The sequence below is a fragment of the Gigantopelta aegis genome, chromosome 3 (genome assembly GCF_016097555.1).
Source record: "Gigantopelta aegis isolate Gae_Host chromosome 3, Gae_host_genome, whole genome shotgun sequence".
NCBI lineage: Eukaryota > Metazoa > Mollusca > Gastropoda > Neomphalida > Peltospiridae > Gigantopelta > Gigantopelta aegis.
This window is the reverse complement of record NC_054701.1, coordinates 41,688,581-41,708,073: the sequence shown is the minus strand read 5'-3', so window position 1 is coordinate 41,708,073 and position 19,493 is coordinate 41,688,581. Positions and strand designations below refer to the sequence as shown.

Here is a 19,493-nt window from a genome sequence, read left to right as displayed (position 1 = left end):
TAACAGGTGACTGTGCACACGTATTTATTACCACCGACAGTTTCTCTCATAGGGCCGACCAGATCTATGCCAATCTAAATATATTAAATATAAAAAAAATATTTTAAAAAGTAAAAACACGTTTTTATTATTACTTTATTTATATAATATAATGTATTTATTTTTACATAGATTTTTTTCTCAAAACAAATATATAGATATTAATGATGTTTTTAAATCATAATACGTGTTTTTTTATATAATATATATTTTTTAATTAGCTTTATGTTTTACATAAACTAAAATTAAGTTTAAAAAATATTTGCAGAAAATGACTTCATTTTGGAAGATGGGTCATATAAAGACAACATTATTATTAATATTTTCAAGTGTCTTAACAATTGTTTATAGATTATTAAAAATGTATAGATGTATAGCAGTCACACATTTAGTATAAAATTAATTTTATACATCGATAAATTCCAAACAAATTGTGAACATTTGTTATATAACTTACTGATCGCCAGGCTTGTGGCTTTGTAACTGGAATAAGCTGTAATGGTGGGGCGACTCTGTTGGCCTTTCTATTAACCCTCTGGCATCTCTCGTAGGTCTGAAGATATTGCTTTACATGAGACACTAAATTTGGCCACCAATAACGTTTCTGTATTTTGTCCAAAGTCTTATCGCGGCCAAAGTGTCCATTTGTTTTACTTATGATGTAATGTATTGTAATGAATGGATGACTGAATGAATGTTTAACGAAATCCCACCAATGACAAACAGCCACATCGGCAAGTGGGTTCCAAACAAAGCAAGCATATGTAAATTATTATTTACATTCAAATAAACATACATTTTAAAACTTTAAAACGGCATAAAGAGGTGTGGAAACATATCACAGTATATATATTATATATATATATATATATATATATATATGTGTGTGTGTGTGTGTGTGTGTGTGTGTGTGTGTGTGTGTGTGTGTGTGTGTGTGTGTGTGTGTGTGTGTGTGTGTGTGTCCCTGTGTTCGTGTGTGAACTTGATAATAACTTGCTGCAAGTACATACCCAATGGGCTCGAATGCATGGCATTCAGAGCTTCATCAATAGCATCAGGCGTCATGAGAACTTTTCGCCAGTTTTCCTGCGTATCGGACGTTGAGCCACTATTAGGAAGGATGTCGATGGTCTTTTGTTTTTTTACTTTAAAAAACAATATTGTTTTATCAACCTGAAAATAAGCACTAATATCTTTTTAAAAAACACCAAAATATCTTAGGTGATTTATTTTAAATTATATCTTAAATGGCACCTGTACCTTAAGCATGTTAATTGCATTATCAAACAAAGGGCACATATGCACATATGGGTAGGGGTAAAAGTCTAGAAGTTTCAGGAATGAAATACAAGCGGATAAGGAGTACTAGGAATACAGGTGTCACAGACTAAGAGTACTAGGAATAAAAATCCCACGGACTAAGAGTACTAGGAATAAAAGTCCCACGGACTAAGAGTACTAGGAATAAAAGTCCCACGGACTAAGAGTACTAGGAATAAAGGTCCATCGGACTTAATATTCCAGTAACACATGTCCCGCAGGCTAAAATTCCGAGGAATGGAAGTCCGACGGACAAAATATTTAAAATTATATGATGTACACGAAGTATAAGATGGTGTGAAAACATAAAATTGTTAAAAAGGATAACTTATACTAACTTACTTTGAAGTTGGCATTTGCAGTCCGTCGAATGGCACGCTTCTTCGAATGAGTTGTTCCTGTTTCATATTCTCCACTTTGTAAATATAGAAATATCTCTGAAATCTTCGGCGTGTTGCGTTTTTTATGGTCGTCCGACATATTGAATGCACGAACATGTTTGTACAAATTATCTGTTTTATATACGTTCGGCAGAAACAAGATGCACGTACGTGTTCATCTTCCAATGAAAATGTAACACGGTTACAAACATGCGCTCACGTGTTAAATGGACGAGCCTATTGCTTTAAAAAAATTACTTGATTATAAAGGGAAAAAAATATGTGCGACATAGAGATTTGAACCAACAACAATCTGAATTGGAAACATACAATTATCCACAACCCTACGAGAGAAGGCTGCCAGATTCCAAATATTAACGCATGCCTTTCAGACAACTCGTGCACACCGTGAAATATAACACACGGACGTCTATTAATATGACGGACTAGTATTTCTGTCACTGCTGTAGAAGGAATTTAAGTCCGGTAGGAATACAAGTCCTAGGCTTACTATATGTAAAAAATATAAAAATAAATCCGGAATGCAAGTCTGGGTAGGACTAATATTCCCACTGAATGCAAGTCCGATAGGACCATTGTTCCTAGGAACCGAGGTCCGTAGGACCTCGGTTCCTACGGACTTGGGTTCCTTTTACACCGGCTCCAACCTAGAGCGAGTTCTTAAGGGCTCAATGGGTAGGTGTAAGGCCACTACACCCTATTCTCTGTCATTAATCACTAACCAATTAACAAGTAACCCACTGTCCTGGACAGACAGCCCAGATAGCTGAGGTGTGTGCCCAGGACAGCGTGCTTGTACCTTAATTGGCTATAAGCACGAAAATAGTAAAAATTTCGATTACCGGACTATAAACTGAACTGGAAACAGGACGGCCTGGATCCGTCAATGCTTATAGTTACTAAGTGACCTTTATCGTGTACAGTTATTAATAAATCACAAAGAAGACCGCGATGGTAGCCTTTTAATCTGACCCGAATCAATGAGAGTTGTAACGTCTGCTATATTGCTGCTTTCAAGAACATTAGTGCATCCGTGCGATTATTCCACTCGATTAGTCTCGATAACAGAATCTTGCTAGAGTCCGTCTGAATCCAACAAATGCAAATATCAGTGTTTACTACTGTAAAGTGTTCCCCGTTTAATACAACTACTTTCCTAAGTGTGTTATGACTAGGTTCTTATATCCGCGGCATCCTAGTCATAGCTTAGTACTTAGTGCCATTATCACAAGCTCTGGTCTAGTTTCTTTCAACATGGTTAAAACTAATTTGAATAACGTATTACAAATGTATATATTGTTATATAGTTATATTTACTAAAAAATAAGTACATTTTGTGTATATATGTCTGTATAGAGGCTTGTTATTGTTGTTTGTGGGGTGGGGGGGGTTGGTTTTGTTTTGGGGTTTTTTTTTTTTTTTGTTTTTTTTTTTTTGGGGGGGGGTAATTAGCTAATATTTTTGTATATGTCTTTCTTTCGTTCTTTCGTTCTTTCTTTCTTTCTTTCTTTCTTTCTTTCGTTCTTTCTTTCTTTCTTTTTTCTTTCTTTTTCTTTCATTGTTGCGGTTGCGGTTGCTGCTCCTGTTGTTGGGTTTAGTTGCTCTTGGCTACAGTTTGATCTAGTGTCCTAAAAAGGAAGGAAGGAAGGAACTCTATTTACGTGCCCATATCCAATAAAGGTTCAGGCACGCCTACCACGGATCCAACCTCTAACATAGCCAGTGGGTCCTAAAAAGGAAACAGACTTTCAAAATGTGGGCTTTTTAAATGTTTTATCTCAATACCTTTTTTACTCGAGTATTTTAATATTTGTTTATTTGCAGCTCTTAGCATGGAGACAGTTCTCGAGTATTTTAATATCGGTTTACTTTGCAGCTCTTAGCATGGAGACCGTTGTCGAGTATTTTAATATCGGTTTACTTTACAGCTGTTAGCATGGAGACCGTTCTCGAGTATTTTAATATCGGTTTACTTTGCAGCTCTTAGCATGGAGACCGTTCTCGGGTATTTTAATATCGGTTTTCTTTGCAGCTCATAGCATGGAGACAATTCTCGAGTATTTTAATATCGGTTTACTTTGCAGCTCTTAGCATGGAGACAGTTCTCGAGTATTTTAATATCGGTTTACTTTGCAGCTCTTAGCAATGGAGACAGTTTTCGAGTATTTTAATATCGGTTTACTTTGCCGCTCTTAGCATGGAGATAATTCTCGAGTATTTTAATATCGGTTTACTTTGCAGCTCTTAGCAATGGAGACAGTTCTCGAGTATTTTAATATCGGTTTATTTTGCAGCTCTTAGCATGAAGACAATTCTCGAGTATTTTAATATATGTTTACTTTGCAGCTCTTAGCATGGAGACAATTCTCGAGTATTTTAATATCGGTTTACTTTGCAGCTCTTAGCATGGAGACGGTTCTCGAGGTGTTCGGGGACTACTTCCTCACCTACTGTCTCAAACACGGCTACGACAAGATGCTCAAGACGCTGGGGGGAGATATTCGCAGTTTTATACAGAACCTCGACTCCCTACACTCCCTGCTCGCTCTCAGCTACAAAAATATAGTGGCTCCCTCTTTCAGGTAGTACTCTTTTCTAATTTATCTAGAAAGTAACTCTGAACCTTGACTCCCTACACTCCCTGCTCGCTCTCAGCTACAAAATTATAGTGACTCCCTCTTTCAGGTGAGTACTCATTTCATCCGGTCCTTAATTTAATAACTAAGTATTTCTGAATCTCGTCTCTCTTCACTCCCTGCTTGCCCTTAGCTACAAAACTACAGTGGTTACGGTTCCTCATTAAGACAAGTACTCTTATCGTCCAGTCATTAATTTAACTAGAAATTCTAAATCTTGACTCCCTATATGATAGGGGTGGGACGTAACCAAGTGCTAAAGCGCTCGCTTGATGCGCGGTCGGTCTGGGATCGATCCTCGTCGGTGACCCATAGAGCTTCTTCTCACTCCAGCCAGTGCACCACGACTGGTATATTAAAGGCCGTGGTATGTGCTATCCTGTCTATGGGACGGTGCATATAAAATACCCCTTGCTACTAATGAAAAAATGTAGCGGGTTTCCTTTCTTAGATAATATGTCAAAATTACCAAATGTTTGACATCCAATAGCCGATGACTAATAAATCAATGTTCTCTAGTGGTGTCGTTAAACAAAACAATCCAACAAACTAACCTTACACGACAGTGTATAGTCTCTCCCTCTTTCAGATAAGTATATTTTTCATCTAGTTATTTAACTAGTATGTTATTGTGAACATCGACTGTTTATACATACTACGCACCAGGTCAGGTCAGGTCATAGGGGTTTACGTGCACATTCAGAACAAGCTGTTGTAGCGCACGCCTGTCCTGGGCACAAGAGCCGGCCATGGACGGGACAGAGAGTACAAGGGTTATCTATCTCATTTTATATCTAAGCAAGTTAGGCAGGAAAGGTGGGGGGAGGGGAGAGGAGGGACCGCCTACATTGGCAGGTGTAAGGGAGCACTAGCAGCCCGATCAAATCGGTAGCAGGCGGGTGAACTACGCACCATCATCGCTACTGTATATATTCCATTGGGCTCTATCCTGTAAATAGTCCAGCAGATATGTGACAAAATTGTGCCTTTTATGATAAAAGCATGCAACTTTGCATGATGCTAGGACATACCCTAGAGACAAAAATTAGATATAAGGACATTGCAGATTTGTCCTCTGGGAGCAATGGCGCCCATTTAAAAGGCGGTGCAAGAGGAATACAACATACTGATACGAATCTCCTAGGGAGTGGCGGTCCTCTCAGGAACGAGCGCCTGATTGTTGAGTTCTTCGTTAAAAAACGTGTTGTCCTTACTACATTAGACACCCACGTAAAACAGTTAAAAACAACAATAACAAAACCTTTTGGTTGTCGATAAACCTTTCTTTATGTTCTTTTTTCCCCTTCCTCGGTCCACCACCCCCCCCCCCCCCCCCCCCCCCCCCTTTTTTTTTTCTTTTTTCTTTTTTCTTTCCTCCAATGCAAGCTCGTTTCACCTATCATTCTTGACCCTCAGATCATTTAATGCGTATGTATGTATGTATGTAGGTAGGTAGGTAGGTAGGTAGGTATATGTATGTATATGAATACGGTTGTGCAGTATATGATAAGAAATGTAATGAATATAACTCCCATACATATCACATATTGTTTATATACATAATATGAAATATAAAACCTTTACCGTACCGTTATACAGGTACACATAATCATGTTATAATTTTATTTTTGTTGTATATTGCAAGACGATGATTCAAGGCACCCACCCTTGACACTGCCAGTGATCTGGGGGTAATAAAGGTTTAGAAAAAAAAGAAAAGAAAAAAAAAGAGTTTAGAAGCAATCACTGTTTTGCCTATTACGTCCTTTCGACTGTGTTTTGTGCAAAGATGCGATTTTGTTTTCATTTACACAAAAATACCTCTTTCAGGTAGTCCAATAATATTAAACTAGAAAGTTATTAGGGTCGAATTTACGAAGCCTGATTTTTTCTTAATCGCAGGTGTTTTCAGTATAGCAAATGTATTGTAGTTACACGCTTGTAAGTCTAAAAACAGGCTTTGTAAATTCGGCCAATTACGTTTGTTTTGTCCAACATTTAGCCATTACTTCGTGAGGTAAGAATCCCCATCTTCAGTTAATAATCCTGAAGATCTTTTTCACTTTTTTTTTTGTTTGTTTTGTTTTGTTTTGTTAAGCCATCGTAATTGAGGGTGGTAGGTATTGGGTTCGCATTGCTGTACATGCTTCAACTCAAGGGAGTTTTAACGGCTGGGTAAGGTCACTTCACCGACTTCTCACTGGCCACTAACAACTAATCATTGACCCGCTGTCCTGGACAGACAACTAAAATAACAGATATGTGTGCCTTAGGACAACGTGCTTTGACCGTAATTGGATATAAGCACCAAAACCCCACGGTACATCATTGGGTATGTAGTTTTTAAGAATGAATGAGTGAATGTTTAACGACACCCCAGCACATGTAGTTCTTAATTAAGATCCAATTTCACAGTGCGACATTAAACAACGATCCGATTTCCTGCATGATTGGCGGATAGCCTGTGCTTTGTTGTGAGAAAAAAAATCAAGAAACGAATAACTTCCGCATTCAATAGTCGATTCCTTTTGCGTCAAGATGTCGTAAAACATTCATCAGACGCGTGTTCAGGGGAAAACAAACGAGCGAGCCCCCCCCCTCCCCCCCATAAACTTCGGTCGCCGCAGTCCATACCCCCATGCTGCTAAAATTTCTGCATACGTGCCTGTACATACATCCCTTTCCTCCTAACTTATCATCCTATTAAAGCTTTACGACTTGGGCTTTTCGTATATCCTATTAAAGTTTTACTATCTCACTGTAATGCACAAATATTGTTGAAATCGGTAGTAAAGTTCGCATCGTTTGAAGATATCTTTAAATAGGATCAGGGCACCTCTAACTCAGTTACGTATTTTAGCACTATCAAAAGAGCATTTGAAAGAAAGGAAATTAAATAATGTCATATATGTTTCAGAATGCGTTTATTGTTCTTTGAGTTGAGGGGTCGGGACGTAGCTCAGTAGTATAGCGCTCGCCTGATGCGCGATCGATCTAGGATCGATTCCCGTCGATGGACCCATTTAGCTATTTCTCGTTCCAGCCAGTGCTCCACAACTGGTGTAACAAAGACCGTGGTATGTACTATCAGGTCTGTGGGATGGTCAATATAAAATCCCTTGCTGCTAATCGAAAAGAGTAGCCCATGAAGTGGCGACAGCGGGTGTCTTCTTTCAATATCTGTGTGGTCCATAACCATATGTCCGACGCCATATAATCGTAAATAAAATCTGTTGAGGGCGTCATTAAGTAAAACATTCCCCTCCTTGCTAAAGCAAATGTTCTCTTTTTTTTTAATACATTCCGAGGGTGCATGACTCAATCCCTCCTACAAACTTCACTCGCCACTTGCTCTTCATGGGAGCCGGTAGCAGGATGCGAACCCAGATCCTACCAGCCTTAAAGTCGATGAATTATCTTCTTTTTTAAAACGTTACCGTCAAGCCCAGACACCCTTATCTAGTTACAGACAGACGAGATGTCAACATCAGTAACCTATTTATAGGATTTGTCTGTGGTAGGCTTTGATGAGACTGTAATCTACTCGGAAGTTTAGAGTTTAATACCATTTAAAGGATCGGGAATCCAAGAAATTGTAAAAAATCGTAACGCGTTGAGCATTGTGTGTCTTCGAAAATCATTGATAATAATTAGATTCTCGCATTTTTAGAGTTGGCTCAATGTTCGTCTAGAAAATATTAGGCACCGTTTCTATTAAAACCGGCTATTGTGCCAGCTCAGCATCACTTCTATTGTATTTACATTTCATTTCAGTCACATTTTCGAAATTTCTAATTAAAGTCCAAGCACGCTGTCCTGGGCACATACATCAGCTTTCTGTGCTGTCTCTCTAGGACACGGGTTAATGGTTAGATGTTAGTGGATAGTGAGTGAGAGAGAGAGAGAGAGAGAGAGAGAGAGAGAGAGAGAGAGAGAGAGAGAGAGAGAGAGAGAGAGAGAGAGAGAGAGAGAGAGAGAGAGAGAGACGTCGGTGTCGTGGCATTGCATTTACATATTCCAACTGAGTCGTTAACACTCGCTGTGGATGGCAGCGGGTATCGGAGTGCGAACCCAATACCTACACCACATCGAGCCCTGGTCATTGTATTGCATATATTACGTATTTGTAGGTGTGAAAATGCGGACGATGGCAGCCTTCTTTTACATTACTACACCACGAGGCCGGGCCTATACCCTATCGTGATTGGTAAGTCTGAGAAACAGATTTAGATTATTAGACTCATCTGTTTTTGTCTGTCTCTGTCACAATACAAGACGAAGTGAACGAGAAACTCTTAAGTGGAAATAATGTTCTTTTGATCGGCGATTTTAATGCTAAAACGAGTTTGCTTGTAGATTATGTGAGTTGTGATGGTGAACATACTAATAACACACTCATTTCTGATATCTCCGATTTTATGAATGAACCTAACAACTTATTAAATATTGGCATTCCATTACAAAGAGCGAGTCAAGATACCAGTAGACCTAACGGTCACGGATATAAAACTAATTGATCTTTGTAAAAATAGTAATTTGTATTTAGTGAACGGAAGAGTCGGCGAAGATCGGGGTATAGGACAACCTACTTGCAAAGGATCGAGTGTAATAGATTATGCCATAGCCCTCATTCACAGTTTTGGAAATAATTCTTAAATTCAAGGTCAACGAATTCGAACCACTATTCTCGGACATTCACAATCCATTAACAATGCGACTGAATATCCATACAGCTAGTGGTAAACACCACGCCGTCATTAATAATGAACTCACCCCAAGGAAATGGGAATACTAAAGAGGCTAAACACTATAGTGAAAATATAAACAAAGAAACAGTCAACGACATAAACGTAATATTAAATGAACTGTATGAACACTTCTCGAAAGAAAAGCTGAATGGTGCAGTGGAGCGTATTGGGACCCTATTTGTTGACACCGCAGCCGACACTTTCGGTTACACGCAAGCCCGCGTCAGAGCCAGACACAAGCGTGAAAATACCCGTAACAAAGCATGGTTTGGCAATCATTGCAGAACACTAAGAAGAAAGTATACAGAAGCGAGATCAGCATACAAACAACGAAAAACACCTGATAATAAGCAACGACTTTTGAATGCCAGTAAAAGCTACAGAAATGTAATACGGAAATATGTTAACAAACACAATTGGAAGACAGAACAAAGACTCACAGAACTTAGTCAACATGATACCCACGCCTTTTGGAAACTGTTAAAAGAAAAACAAGACCCTACTCTCCCCCCTTTAGACACTCTGTACGATTACTTTAAAAATATAAACAGCAGTGATGACAACACAACAGAAGAAAAAGATCCAAGTTTTAATATAGATTTTGAGGACACTACCATGCTAAATGAATCAATATTACAAGAAGAAATACTCGCCGTTGTTAAAAATCTAAAAAACAATAAAGCCTGCGGAATAGACCAAATAATCAACGAGTATATTAAGCAAACTATCGGCTGTATGGTCCCTGTGTATGTTAAGCTCTTTAATTTAGTGTTTGAACATGGCATCTTTCCTGATTCGTGGCTAGTTGGCATAATCAAACCGATCTATAAATGTGGCGATAGAACTGTTCCAGAAAATTATAGACCTATTACTTTACTTAGTTGTCTCGGGAAACTGTTTACAGCTGTTTTAAATAATAGACTGAAATTATATTTAGAAACTAATGATTTGTTATGTGAAGTTCAAGCCGGATTCAGGAAGGAGTACTCGACGAACGATCATATTTTTACATTATATGGACTCATCGAATTGCTAAAAGCACGGAAGAAAAAACTGTATTGTACTTTTATAGATTTTAGCAAGGCATTCGACTCAGTATGGAGAACAGGACTTTGGGGAAAACTAATACAAAATGGTATTAATGGTAAATGTTTTAAAGTAATATATAGCATGTATCAGAACATTAAGTCATGCATTAGTGCACATAACACAATGTCGGATTATTTTCAATGTTCCATGGGTGTTAGACAGGGAGAAAATTTATCGCCCCTATTATTCTCCATGTTTCTCAATGATTTAGAGGATACGTTTAAAACTAATGATTGTAATGGCATCCGCATAGATAACTTATTCACAGATTCCACTTTGTATACAAATATTGTTCTTTTTGTGTTACTATATGCTGATGACACAGCGCTCTTTGCCGAAAATTATGACGACATGCAGAATTTATTAAATATTTTCGACTCTTATTGTACAAAATGGAAACTAAATGTAAATTGTAAAAAAACTAAAGTGCTAATTTTCAGTGGTAATAAAAAGATTATTCCAAAAGGTTCCATTTAGGAAACACAAATCTAGATAATGTAGAAATATACAAATATCTTGGAATTATATTTCATAAATCCAATAAATTCACTAATGCTCGAAAACATCAATATGATCAAGCTCAAAAAGCTATGTATTTTACACTTAGACAAGGAAAACGTTGCCATCTTTCCATTCAATGCCAACTTAAATTATTCGATTGTATGGTTTTACCTATTGCTTTATACGGATGTGAAATTTGGGGTTTTGAAAGTCTGTCCTGCATAGAAAAATTGTATAGCAAATATTTAAAGTTATTATTGCCTGTTAGAAAATCCACCCCATTATATATGTTGTATGGAGAACTTGGATGCTTCCCGGTAGATATAACAGTAAAAATAAGAATGATAGGATTTTGGTTTAGGATGATTACTGGGAAGCAGTCCAAGCTATCATTATTAGTGTACAGAATGTTATTGAATGATTATAATACACATTTTTATGATCACAAATGGATAGCTTTTATAAAATCAATTTTAGATAATATTGGTTGCACATACATATGGTGGTCACATTGTGAGCGTATTAATAGTGCTTCATTGTTGAAAATGTTTATTTCAACAAAACTCATAGATCAATTTTTGCAAACATGGTACAGTCATATTGACACTTCATCGAAAGCATCTTGTTACAAAATATATTTAAAAGCAGTATAGCATTCGAAAATTATTTAAATTTATTAGAAAAAAAAACATTGGTGCCCATTGTTACGTTTTAGAGTATCAAACCACAATCTTCCAATAGAGACAGGTAGATGGATACGTAAACCATTACATGATAGATTGTGTTTTTTTATGCAACACTAACGACATCGGAGATGAATTCCATTATATTTTTACATGCCCATATTTCAACCAATTCAGACTTCAATATATACCGAAATATTATCGATCCAAACCAAACACATATAAATTTCACGAATTATTTAATTGTAAAAAAACTGGTGTCCTCCGAAAACTTGCAATATTTTGTAAACATATTATGAATACTTTCAAGCCCTCCGGCTCATAGCTTTATTGTATTATTATTGTGTATGCAAACCCAAACCAATTATTTATAATTATATTCCCATGTTCGTTTTATGTAGATATACTTATGTGAATAGTTTTACTCTGTCATCTTGTTAAAAAGTGTGAATTGTTGTATTATATATTGTTCCTCATATGCCGTGGATTACGGCCTGAGAGAAATAAATGTTCAGTTCAGTTCAGTCACTTTATGTTACAAATATTTAAAAAAAAAATGTAGCGGGTTTCATGTCTACGACTATAAATAAGAATTACCATATGTTTGACTCCAGTAGCCGATGATTAATAAATCAATGTGATCTTAGTGGTGTCGTTAAACGAAACAAACTTTAAACTTAAGCAGTAAAAGTTATAACCTTAAAGTAGGCACTAAATTACACATACATCCAAATTTATATCTGATCATTTTATTTCTGCAAATACAGTGATTTTTTTTATCAAATTAGAATCCAATTTGGTTGCTGTGACCATTTTTATCAATATTGATTTTCCAATAAGTACAAATTAGTTTCAAATTCAATTTATTTTATTGCTTGCATTTAAATTTGATATCTTGTTTGGAAGCACATAACCGTGGAGTAACCAACCATTGAATTTTTTTGTCATTCCGTGATTTCTTTTTTTCCCCTTTGTAAATCCATTAGTCGTTTCAGATTGCGATCAGTGGACTAGTATTAAGTGTGTTTGTGTCAATAGCGTAAGAAAGAAATTTATGTTTCTGCATTTTAGGATTGAAAAAAATCCTTAGTAACAAGGATCTATTACATCTTCAAATTTTCCAGTCTTAACGCTGATAAGGTATTGGGTTCGCTTCCCATTATCGGCTGAGTTCTAAGGGCTTTTTTATTGAAAACCTGCTTTATTGTATAAAGGACAAAAGAATCGGGTACTAGTTTGACAATTTGCGAGGCCCTCTTCTATATGCATACACTATAATACTCTACGTGGTGACTATATTACATAACTGTATATTTAAACTACATTTAAACATTCAAAGATAACCAGAAGAAGGATATAATTGTTATATACAAAATAATATGAAAACAAAAAGAGGAAAGAAATAGTGATGCAAGAGATTATACAAATAATACTTCGCTTGCAGTCAAACACCCGTTAAATTTTGGTTTATTTAACGACACCACTAGAGCACATTGATGAATTAATCATCGGCTATTGAATGTCAAACATTTGGTAATTTTGACATATAGTCATCAGAGGAAACCCGCTACATATTTTCTAATACAGCAAGGGAACTTTTATATGCACTTTCCCACAGACACGTTAGCACATACCACCGCCTTTGATATACCAGTCGATATCCACTGGCTGGAACGAGAAATAGCCCAATGGGACCACCGACGGGGATCGATCCCAAACTGACAGCGCATCAAGCGAGCGCTTTACCACTGGGTTACGTCCTGCTCCAAACTCTCGATAAAGGCTTACTGCCAGGGAGTTGTTCGATCTCACTTTAACCACCGACAATTAACTATTAATCGCGGTCCTGGACAGACAGCCCAGGCAGCTGATATGTGTGCTCAGGACCGCGTGTTTGAACCTTAATCTGAAATAATAATGATAATCAAGCTAAAATGAAAGAGGTTCCCGGCAGGGCTTCTAAAATGTTTATAAAAATCCACTAGCCACAGGATTAGTGATTTTAAAAATGTACTAGCCACGATTAAAAATTCACTAGCGCTACTTTACTTTACTTTAAGTTAATACAATTTTCACTAAATAATAGTAATAATCAGATATGTCACGTAAAGAGAGATATATATAGCTTTAAAACACTAGCATTGTGGAATTGGGGTGGGGTGGGAGCAGGATATTCATACTTACAAAACAGACTTAACTGCAACATTTGACCCAAACAATTTCACTAGCCATCGGGCATGGTAATAATAGTTATTTACCAGCCCAACACTGAATATCACTAGCCATGGGAGTGGGGCTACCATATTCTAGAAGCCCTGGGTGCGCCACTTCGATAAAAAGTAACTTTTTTTTATGAATCACGACCTTAAGTGCAGATATATTAACGGCCGGGAGGGGGGGGGGGGGGGGGGGGAGTGGAGGGAGTCTTTGTCCTTTGTATCTTGTCTTGTGCAGCGATTCATGCTTCGATTTGTGAATGTTTTTGCCGTTTAGTTTAACAAATCTCAAATGTGTTCTTGGCTGGGGGTTTTGTTTTTGGGTTGTTGTTTTTTTAAGAAAGTCGAGCATAATTTACAATTGAATTTGTGTTTGTGGACTTAGAAATCGATTGTAAAAAAATTATGTTGTCGAAAAAATGGCGAAAGTGTTTTAAACCATAATAATTACATATAAGAGGAAACATGCTAGTGTAATGTGAATCTTGTAACATGTAAATGAACGATAGTAGGCGTTTTAAGTATTGATATTTAAGAGATAGAGTATTGTTTTTGATGCTGGTCTTGTGTGGGTTGCAGGCGCGGGAGCAAGAAGATTAGCGGTGGGAGGGGGCGGGGGTATAGACTGTGTCGGGAGAAGTTTATGGGAGGGGATCGAGTCATGCTTCCCACAAAAAAGATATTGAGCCTTGAAACTTCCCCTGCGTTGTTTGTTTTCTTTTATTGATTTTTTTTTTTTTTTTTTTTTTTTTTTTTCTTCTTTTTTTTTTTTTTTTTTTTTTTTTTTTTTTCTTGTTTTTTTTTTTTTTTCTTTTTTTTTTCTTCTTTTTTTTGATTGGGTTGGGTTTTTTTTTTTACTGTATTAAATTCTTTAAGCGTGCCTGTGTAAAATAAATCAACTATCTATTTCAAAAATGTAAAATATTTTTTTATTATTTCAGTGTTATATGATAGACATGTAAAAATAATATTACCATAAATATCGAGTAATAAACAACTTTTTAAAGTCGCGTACCGGCCTCGGTGGCGTCGTGGTTAGGCCATCGATCTACAGGTTGGTAGGTACTGGGTTCGGATCCCAGTCGAGGCATGGGATTTTTAATCCAGATACCGACTCCAAACCCTAAGTGAGTGCACCGCAAGGCTCAGTAAACCACTTACACCGACCAGTGATCCATAACTGGTTCAACAAAGGCCATGGTTTGTGCTATCCTGCCTGTGGGAAGCGCAAATAAAAGATCCCTTGCTGCTAATCGGAAGAGTTGCCCATGTAGTGGCGACATTCCTCTCAAAATCTGTGTGGTCCTTAACCGTATGTCTGACGCCATATAACCGTAAATAAAATGTGTTGAGTGCGTCGTTAAATAAAACATATCAAGTTTATGTCCCTTGTGAAATAGTGCTAATTTGTCATTCGTTAAAGTTCCTGACAACTGAAAATGATTTCACTTCGTATGAAACGAAAGTTCATTTTATATTCTTATGATTGTATAACCGATTATTGTACTTTCCCAGAATGCAACTGCCTCCCTGCTTCTATTTTAGTTGCAAGGGCAGGAAGCGGTTGGTCTAGGATCGATCCCCGTCGGTGGGCCCATTGGGCTAATTCTTGTTTTAGTCAGTACACTACAACTGGTATATCAAAGTTCATGGTATGTGCTATCCTGTATTTGGTATGTTGCATATAAAAGATCCCTTGCTACTAATGGAAACATGTACTGGGTTTCCTCTCTACATCAATTTTATCAAATGTTTGACACCCAAGAGCGGATGATTAATAAATAAATATGCTCTACTTTTATCATTAAACAAAACAAACTCTAACGTTGACTAGACCTAAATGGGGGACAGCTTAATGAACCAATTAAGGTGAGGTAATGACATTTAATATGTATTGATCTCGCTCCATAATTTGAAATTTGCAAGATGAAATATTAAAAACACTGATTCCTTGTTTGGAACTGATGAGTGGTTGAAAATAGATAACCTTCCTGCCTGTTCTCTTTTCTCCTCCTCCTCCTCCCTCCTCCTCTTCTTCCTCCTCCTTCTCCTCCTCTTCCTGCTCATCATCATCGTCATTGATCATCTTTATCCTCATCATCACAGTCATCATCTTCATCATGGCCGTCATCAGCATCATCATCTTATATTGATCATTTATATGTTCACAATGCAGGTTTGATGAAGGCCGTTGCCAGCGAAATTTACAAACAGAAGACTGAGATCTCGTTTCAAACAGTTCATCGACGGCGGCAAGACTCCTCTTCTTCCTCCTCATCCTCCTCATCCTCGTCCTCATCATCCGCTTCCTCTTCCTCCTCTCTCCTCCTCCGCCTCCTCTCTCTACCTCCGCCTCCTCTCTCCTCCTCCTCTCTCCTACTCCTCTTCATCTTCCTCCTCCTCCTCTTGCTCTTCTTCTTCCTCCTCCTCCTCTTCCTCCTCTTCTCCTCTTCCTCTTCCTCCTTCTCTTCCTCCTCCTTCTCTTCCTCCTGCTCTTGCTCTTCCTCCTCCTCCTTCTCCTCCCCCTCTTCCTCCTCCTCCTCCTCCTCCTCCTCTTCCTCCTCTCCTCCTCTTGTTCCTCATCTTCCTCGTCCTCATCTTCCTCTTCCTCTTCCTTCGCCTCTTCCTCCTCATCTTCCTCGTCCTCTTCCTCTTCCTCCTTCTCTTCCTCCTTCTTCTCTTGCTCTTGCTCTTCCTCTTCCTCCTCCTCCTTCTCCTCCTCCTCTTCCTCCTCCTCCTCTTCCTCCTCCCCCTCCTCTTCTTCCTCATCTTCCTCGTTCTCATCTTCCTCGTCCTCGTCCTCCTCTTCCTCCTGTTCCTCCTCCTCTTCCTCCTCTTCATCTTCCTCCTCCTCCTCCTCTTCCTCCTCCTCCTCCTCCTCTACCTCCTCCTCTTCCTCTTCCTCATCTTCCTCCTGCTTTTCCTCCTCCTCTTCCTCCTCCTTCTCCTCTCCCTCCTCATCCTCCTCTTCCTCGTCGTCCTCTTCCTCTTCTTATTCCTTATCCTTCTCTTTCCTCCTCCTCCTTTTGCTTCCCCTGCTCCTCTTCCTCCTCCTCCTCCTCCTCATCTATCATCTTTATCATTATCATCCTCCTCGTTATGGCCGTCATCATCATCATCATCATCATCATCATTATCATGCTAATTTATATATTCACAATCTAGGTTTGGTGAAGGCCGTTGGCAGGGAACTGTACGAACAGAAGCTGGAGATCTCGGTGGAGGACAGGTTCAAACAGCCCATCGACGGCGGCAAGACTCAGGAGCACACCGTCTTCAGGTGCGTGCTAGGGGCTCAGTCGGTTCAATGCTTGCTTAAGGTGCTTGCGTCGCAGGATCGAACCACCTTGGTGGATCCATTCAACTGATTGGGTGTTTTTTTTAGTTCCAACTCGTCTACTACAACTGGTCAAAGGCCGTAGTAGTTGCTTTCCTGTCTGTGGGAAAGTACACATAAAAGATCTCTTGCTGCATTAGGAAACACGTAGCAGGTTTCGTCTGATGACTACGTGTCAGAATTATCAAATATTTGACATCCAACAGCCGATGATTAATTAATCAATGTCCTTTAGTGGTGTCGTTAAACAAAACAAACTTTAACTTTAACATTCTGAGAGTCAGATAGCCAGTCGTTTGTCGAGAGTAATTCTTAGTTACATAGTTGAGTGTAGCTGCTGGGGTGGGGGAAGTGCAAACGGAATCAGGGCACAGTAATCATTATAAAGTTTTCTCCAGCTTTATCTTTATCTTTCAGGTGCGTGTTCGACGCCGTGGAAATGCCCATGGCGAAGTGCTGCGAAGTCGTAGTCGTGACACCCAAGACGTCTTTCCACCTGGCAGCCGACCAGTTCTGTTCCGTGTTCCCGTACCACATCATATTTAACGAGAAACTGGTGATCCGACAATGTGGCGTCATGGTCCAGAAGATGAGTCACATGAATATTCAAGAGGGCGTGCACATGTCCGAAGCTTTCACCGTCGTACACCCGAAAATGACCTTGACCATTGCCAACATCCACGTGTTCATCAATGCCGTGTTTTTACTGGCTGTTAAGATTCCGGATGGCTGTATAGAAAAGCGAGCGTTAGTTTTGAAAGGTAACGCAATTAGTTGCTAATTGAATGTTTTGACTGATTTTAAGTGTGCAGACGTCTCTCTCTCTCTCTCTCTCTCTCTCTCTCTCTCTCTCTCTCTCTCTCTCTCTCTCTCTCTCTCTCTCTCTCTCTCTCTCTCTCTCTCTCTCTCTCTCTCTCTCTCTCTCTTTCACTATCTCTCTCTCTCTGTATTTGTCAGGTGGGGTGTTCGTGTGTGTGTGTGTGAATGAGTGTGTGTGGATTTTTATTGTTTTCCTTTCTATTCTAAATTATTTCTTATTCCTATGCATTATTTCAGGAACTGTTGCTCGGTGTTAATGCTAATACTTTCAGTGTGAATCAAACACGTCAGTTGAAAATGAACGAGGTTGTAACTATATATTTTAAGAGTCGACTTTAAGTTGTCCGGGAAACTTGTATTACATTTTTATCTAGATAGATGGTTTTATCGATAAAAATCTTCCTTTTTGAGTCACTAAAGAAATAACAAGATATTTTGGACCTCACAGTAAAATCAAACTTGGTTTTGTTTTACGTAATAACAACAGTTAGGATCTGGGAGAGTTTGACAATCGTAGATCCAGCGCCCTTCTAGAACCAATGGGTCATAGACGTATTTAAATATTCGGCCCCGCTTCCAAAAACATAATCATGTGGAATAAAGAGTAGATTCTATTACTTCGTAGATAAATTTAGGAACATGAGCGGGGGATGGGGGAGGGGTAGGGGGGCGATGGATCAGACATAAAAAGTAGATTCTACAACTTCGTGGAAAAGTAGAACTTCGTGCAGCATTATTTTGTAAATATTTTTAATATTTCTAAAAATTTAACGCCATTGGCCTGGGCATAGTCGCCCTGAGCACTGATATGTCTAACCATTGCTTCACGTCTGCATACAGTATGAAAGAATCACTGCATTGTTGCAACCAATTTGTGGCATGTGGGTTATGACTGTGTAAAAAATTACCATATGTTTGACATCCAATAACCGATGATTAATAAATCAATGTGCTCTAGTGGTGTTGTTAACCAAAACAAACTTTTTGTTCATTTTTTTTTTCAGTTTGACTAGTTGCCTTTATGCAAATCATTTCAGGTCAAATGATGTGGTTGGAAGATTCGCATCACATGATCTTCATCGGGTCGCCCAGACTGACCAGTCTCAATGAACTGATGGAGATGAACGTGTTTCTCGCCGACATACCGCTGTATGACGTCACTCGAGAATTGGTGCTTCTTAATCAACAACGAATAGCAGAAATAGACGTAGCGTGAGTAAAAACGCATTCTGGGAGTCTTTTTCCCGTCCCTGTCAGTACCCTACGACTAGTATCACAAAGACCTTGGTATGTGTTGTCCTCTGTGGGGGAAAAAAGGAAGGAAGGAAATGTTTTATTTAACGACGCACTCAACACATTTTATTTTATATGGCGTCGGACATATTATGGTTAAAGAAAGATAGAAATGTTTTATTTAACGACGCACTCAACACATTTTATTTACGGTTATATGGCGTCAGACATATGGTTAAGGACCACACAGATTTTGATAGGAAACACGCTGTCGCCACTATATGGGCTACTCTTCCGATTAGCAGCAAGGGATCTTTTATTTGCACTTCCCACAAGCAGGATAGCACAAACCATGGCCTTTGTTGAACCAGTTATGGATCACTGGTCGGTGCATGTGGTTTACACCTACCCATTGAGCCTTGCGGAGCACTCACTCAGGGTTTGGAGTCGGTATCTGGATTAAAAATCCCA

The 19,493-nt window shown here is 38.5% G+C and overlaps 1 protein-coding gene across 1 annotated transcript in view; it reads left to right on the top strand.

Moving 5' to 3' along the window:
• The window catches only part of LOC121368062 (guanylate cyclase soluble subunit beta-2-like), a 71,702-nt gene that overhangs the window by 29,080 nt on the left and 23,129 nt on the right, over positions 1-19,493 (top strand). The window contains exons 4-8 of the mRNA XM_041492586.1: positions 4,159-4,342; positions 8,527-8,603; positions 16,799-16,913; positions 17,388-17,731; positions 18,827-19,001. Of these exons, the coding sequence (XP_041348520.1) occupies positions 4,159-4,342; positions 8,527-8,603; positions 16,799-16,913; positions 17,388-17,731; positions 18,827-19,001 (895 nt within the window). The remainder of the gene's footprint in view (positions 1-4,158; positions 4,343-8,526; positions 8,604-16,798; positions 16,914-17,387; positions 17,732-18,826; positions 19,002-19,493) is intronic.